The sequence below is a fragment of the Pteropus medius genome, unplaced genomic scaffold (assembly GCF_902729225.1).
Source record: "Pteropus medius unplaced genomic scaffold, Ma_sr-lr_union100, whole genome shotgun sequence".
Taxonomy (NCBI): domain Eukaryota; kingdom Metazoa; phylum Chordata; class Mammalia; order Chiroptera; family Pteropodidae; genus Pteropus; species Pteropus medius.
The window spans coordinates 72,801-78,800 of NW_024340696.1; the positions used below are offsets into that span (position 1 = coordinate 72,801).

Consider the following 6,000-nt stretch of genomic DNA (forward strand, 5'->3'; position numbering starts at 1 on the left):
ATTTAATGACTGAAAGATGTTTACATTAAACCAAGTGAAATTTTAAATCTGTACTATATATTTTCTATAATGTACATTTATACGCATGCACAAAAAATGTCGAGGATATGAATTATGAACCAAAGTGTTTAATTAATGATCTATGAATGGTAGAATAGAATAAGTATATTTTTATTTTCTACTGTTTGCTTTTTTAAAATTTTTCTACAATCATTTATTACTTTTGGGATAGTTTTTTTAATTTTAAAAAATCTATGTTAGGTATCATTTTTCTGCACGGTGAAGCCAGTTAATCTCAAAAAAAGTAACCTTCCTCTGTGTATTTTTCTTGTGCTTTCTATAGGTTCTTTGAGATTTCTCTGAAATTCACTATTTCTCTCACCTTTTTTAGGTAGTGAAAATGAAAAGTAATTTGGAACGATTCCAAGTTACAAAGCTCTGCCCATTCCAAGAAAAAATTCGAAGACAGTATTTAAGCACAAACGTAAGGCAACAATCTGATTTTGGCCTGATTTCCTATGTAGTAAATGATGAAATTTATTTATTTTGGAGTAAACAAGTAGGTATATTGTTTTTTTTCTGTTGCTCAGGACTTTTTTGTTTTGTTTTTTAAAAAAAAAAAACTGGAGATGCAAAGATGAATAGGACATAATCCTATTTTTAAGAAGTTTAGGGTGTGGAGTGTGAAACAGACACACATAAATATGCAGTCTGGTAAGTACAGTGATTAGAAATGGATTTTCTGTGACGTTAATGAAGCTGGGCTTCAGAATCTCACTTGCTGGGCCTGTTCCAAAGCCCTGGCCATGTGTTCACATGGTCATATGTTTTTGTGAAATATGCAATTAAGTGTACTCTGGTAGGGGTACATTCTCTCTACTCTGACTTCCTTGCATCTCACTTTCCCTTGTGTTACATAGCATACATAAGACTAGCAGCAGACATTTGGGATTTGGGGTAGAGGAAGTCAAGTGGAGTATACATTTTATTTGGGCTTAGTGGGTTAATCTATGTGTTTTTCAATCACTTCATGTATAGTTAAGCTATTACTAATCACCTTGGTGTAGAAATGGCTTTAAGGAATGCTTGTATTGCTTATCTTGTCAACTCATCTAATATTGTGACATTAGGGTGCAGGGCCAGAGTGTGTAAGTGGTATGAATGTGTTCCACAGTCCTGGCACAAAAAGAACATGGGTAGAGAGAAAATAAGATTTGAAATAAATGAACCCAGAAACCAGTCTGTAGAAAAGTCTTCTAGGCATCCAGAGTGTAAAACTATAAGCAAGGTTTTGATTCTCATTGATATCTAGGAAGATCTTTTTTTAAGCTTTTTATTAAAATATAGTTAACTTAAAGTATTATATTAGTTTTAGGTGTACACCTCAGAGTACTATTTTTTTAATGATAAAATGTAGAATACATTCAGAATGTATAAAATACATATTTGCTTTTTAAAATAAAGCAAATACCTCTGTACCCACCAATTGCAGTAAGAAATAGAACATTACCAGTACCTATAGCCATTCTCTGAGTGCCCCGTCCAGTTGCCTATTCCTCCCTCTCCAAGGCCATGACTAACCCAGGCATTCATAATCATCTTCATGCTTTTCTTTATAGATTTATAGTCTATGTGTATGTTCCTAAAAACACTTATTTTGAAAACCTAGGTAGCAAGCACAAACCTAGCAATGCAAAGAAAAGCAGAAATTGCCACTCTGTGAACAATTCCTAGGTTATAGTCTGCCTGAAGCTTCCCTGATTGTTTACAGAAGGGTGGGGCAGTGGGTGAGGTAGTGAGTGGAAAGTGTCACTTCGTGCCCAGGACTTTTAGGTTTGTTTTTAATACAAGGCTAGAGCAACCACACAAGATCATTTTATGATCACCATCCCCATACTGCCAAAATTGACTTGTAGACTTTACAAGAATTTTACTTCCAACCACATAAGCACTGTCCACCTCTAAGGAAACATATTCCAAAGACATTATACCTCTGGAGTCTTTCTCTGCTTAATGACCAGTGTGGTCCTTTTGACTTCTAGTTATGTCCATGATGAGGTCAAAATCTTTTCTACTCAAGATATATAGTTCTGTGCTCATTTCAACAGTACATACACTAAAATTGGAACGATACAGAGATTAGCATGGTCCCTGCACAAGGATGACACGCAAATTTGTGAAGCGTTCCATATTTTTGTGCACGTGTCACAGGCATCAAAAAAAATTGTGTGTATGTTTATATTCCTGACCTAAGGAATGGCATAGTACTTGTATTAAGCATTGAAACCATTTAGATTTTCTGCAGTCTACTAAGTTATATTGAAATCCTGATATGTTATAGCTGGAAAAGACCCTAGAGAACATAGAAAAATGCTTCACAATATTGGTTAAGCAGCAGAATGCACTGCAGGAGCTTTTGAAAAATCTAAATTCCTGTGTCTCAGCCCAGACCTGCTGTATCAGAATTTTCAGGAGGTTAGGTATTTTTCAGATGTTCTGTAAGATAATGTTGATGCTACCACCCTGGCCATAGTCAAGACTAATATTTAAATCTAGAAATCACCAGTTTAGTTTACCTCCCTCATCTGACAGAAGGAAAAGCCTAGAGCACAATTACAACTTTCATGTTGTCCTATAACTGGTTAATGACAGGGCAGACATTACAACCCAGACAGAGCAGGTAAATTTCCAGCCTCTACTATACCCTACCATCTCTTCTACCTTTCTGTACAAAATGTGTCTGATAACACCTTCACAGAGGGCTTACACATTGCCCTATTGGGGAAATACAAGTGAGCTTGGAAACTACACTCTGAAGTATATGCCAGATCGGGATCAGAAGCATTTACTTCGTCAGTTGTTCTTTAAGTGTCTTGCTGTGTTTTTCAGTTGGTAAGTCACATAGAAGAGATGCTTCAGACAGCCTACAACAAACTCCATACATGGCAGTCACGGCGTCTGATGAAGAAGACGTGAAGTGTCTGGCTCTCACAGGTTTTGTGAGATTAAGAGAACTGTTACCTGCAGTGACTCTGGAAACCTGGCCTGACAGACATGCAGATGATCACACAGAAGTGACAAGAAATATCTGCACCACGCCAACTCTTGGAGCTGATGCTGTCGTACTTGCACATTGTGAACTGAAAGGAAAGGAAGTGATTAAATGCTGGGGAGGTAAATTAAGGCAGAACCAAAATGAGCTAAGTTGCAAATATATATATATATATATAAATATATTTTAAAAAGACACTGTTTACTGCAGTTACTCAGGAACTGCTTTTGATTCACATTAAGCTGCTTTCAGAAATTAAAAAAAAAAAAACTTTTTAAAAGGGTGCATTGAAAAAATCTGAGGTGTTTTGTTGTTTTTCTGTGTAAATTTTTTCTCTAAGTTTATGGCACAGGGTACACCTTAAGTATTTCTCCTCCATCCTCCACTTGATCCTCAAGTTTTACTGAATTCTAGTTGTCCCTTATATCAGCAAGTTAGAGTACTTTAAAATAAAACAGAGAGACTGTTGCTCAACCATCAGGAAACAGTTGTACTCAGAAGACATTGGTCCTGTGTTTCCTACGGAAATAAGAAACAATAAATATTGCACTGAATGTTTGTGGTTTGGAGTCCCTAAATGATAAAGAGGGAACATATTTGCAGAAAGTTGCGTGAGGTTTTTATGCAGAATTTTGTCAGAAGACAATGGCACTGCATGTTTTTCTTTGAGTGCAAATGTACATTGCTGAGATTTTTTTTTAATGGCATGTGCTTTGAAAAAAGGAAATTGCATTTTTAAGAGTTTAAAAATCTTATGAGCAAGAAATATAAGAAATCTTACTTATTTTCACCTCTTTAGAAAAAAATAAAGATGTTTCTCATATCTCCTTTTCTCCAGTATCTGACTTACTGCCCTTGGCGAATCGATAATCATTGCATGATGACTGAAAAGCCTAAATGCAAAAAAAAAAAAATAGATATGTTCTTGTTTCTGGAATCCATGCCATATTTTGTTCCTAATAGGATCAGCTGACTGTTTAAGACTTTAGATGTATTAAAAGTTACAGAAAAAGTAAAACTTTTTATAGATACTCTTTTTAACTGTAATACATCCTGTGATTTCTCCTTACGTGTGATATTACTTGGGTGGGCTGCTCGAAGGCTACTCATTCTTTTTTAAAGCCATTTTACAAGCTGGTTATCATTCATTTAATAGCTATAACAGTTCAGGACTTGTTCAGACTTTGAACTGGTATAAAGAAAGCAGCAACATCACTTTCTGCTTCAGTCCTCATTTCTCTTTCAGATCAGTATAGTAATAGTGTAATCTTTTACAATTTACAGTTTTACAAAGTGCTTTTCAGCTGTTTTATCACAACTACTCTAGGAATAGCAATGGAGCAGATAGAAAAACGTTTGAAATAGAAGAGTATGCCTTCTGGGAAAGGTAAATGTAAAGAATTGCTCTGTTGAGTGCTCTGTTAAAGATTAAGTGATAAAAATAATGGAACCCAAAGAAGCCTTTTTGGAACTGAGTAGGCGTCACTAAAGAGGTAACATTTTAGTTAAGCCTTGAAGGTTGGATAGGGAAAAGCATGATGAAGTTATAAAGGCTTTGAAAGAGCCCAGTGTGTTAGTGAAACTGTGTTGGTTAGGTGGAGGGTTGGGAGATAAAAGAGCCTGGGAAAATCAATTTAATTCAGGTGAATGGCTTTGTATGCCAAGGTAAGAAATTTAGACCTTACCCATTAGGCATGGGGCACCTCAGAGAAAATTTTGAGCAAATAAATGGTTTTTCTGAAGATTTTTATTATTATTATTTTTGTTTTGTTTTTATATAAAAAGTCTAGCAGTTAGGGAGGCCAAAACCCAGAAGGCTTTTGGAATAAACCAGACAGGAAACTAGGTCCAAATTAAAGTGGCGTTCTGATAAATAAGGAGGGGACTGAGTAAAGACATTCCTAAGGTATGTGACCAAGTCTCAGGGAATGTAGGACTTGTGGGAGATTTCAGCAGAGCTCTCAATTTCATGTCTACCTTGCATTTGAAATATAGCACTCTTAGAATCCTTTAAAAATGAATTTTGGCAGCTGTTTAGGCCTACTATGGCCCCACCTTTCCATTATGGAAAACGATAGCAACTGCTGGTGATTGAGGACTACTGTAAACCAGCACAGTGCCAAGTACTTTTCTGCTCTCTCTCTCACTTCATTCTCACAACAACCAGTGAATCTAGTAGGTACTACAGATTATTTTACAGATTAGAAATGGTTTAGATATTCAGTTACCAAATTCACACAGCCAGTAAGTGGCAGAGCTGAAATTTACCCTAAACTGCAGTCACTTAAGGATAAAATGCTTGTGCAGTTGAAAGCAGTTATTCCCCCAGTCCTGGCTTCCATTGCCTAGTTTCTCTTTTGACTTCCCTGTCAGTCATTCCTGCCTCTGATTCTATCCTGTGCTGCTGTTATGGCAAATCACACACATTATAGGGTTAGTCTGCCTAGTGGATCCCATCAGCCCAGAAAGCTGCAAAGTGTAATTATATAATAAAACCATGTCTTGCCTTAGGAAAATGCATTTCTCCTAGAAAGAAGCAAAAAGTCAGTGGTGATAGTCTGTTTTATATATTGCAAAATGAGTAGGATACCTTATAACCACTACAGTCTGCAAAACAAAAGAGTGCTTTAACATCTGTACCTAGGAAGGTAACCCACTATCCAGGCTAAGGGTTTAATCCAGAAAGTGATTTCCTGTTGGTGCATATACCTTCTGGAGCCAACAGTGGCTGTGGAATGGAAAGCTGCCCATTTTTAAACTTAGATTTCTGTCTCCAGTGTCAAGACTAATGTGGGATTCTTCAGTCCATTACCTCTGCCCTTTCCCAGTTTAGCTTCTTCAAGACTCAGCTGTTCGCCCAGTTTCTGAGGCCAAGGGAATCTTATTTTCAGCTCTTAAGTTGTCCAGAGCTGGAGCATGTCCTAGAACCTGTTTCAGGGGTGATCAGC

General features: G+C 36.6%; 1 protein-coding gene and 1 non-coding gene across 3 annotated transcripts in view; both read left to right on the forward strand.

Moving 5' to 3' along the window:
- The window catches only part of GTF2H1 (general transcription factor IIH subunit 1), a 31,789-nt gene extending 27,710 nt beyond the window's left edge, over positions 1 to 4,079 (forward strand). The window contains exons 14-15 of one of the 2 annotated variants that reach the window (XM_039865312.1): positions 392 to 484; positions 2,890 to 4,079. In XM_039865312.1, the coding sequence (XP_039721246.1) occupies positions 392 to 484; positions 2,890 to 2,976 (180 nt within the window). In that variant the 3' untranslated portion in view covers positions 2,977 to 4,079. The remainder of the gene's footprint in view (positions 1 to 391; positions 485 to 2,889) is intronic. The other variant, XM_039865305.1, reaches the window with a different exon arrangement.
- LOC120610740 (U6 spliceosomal RNA) lies at positions 2,093 to 2,196 on the forward strand. The gene has a single exon (XR_005654996.1). It is a non-coding gene; the product is annotated as a U6 spliceosomal RNA (small nuclear RNA).
- Positions 4,080 to 6,000: the final 1,921 nt, after the last annotated feature.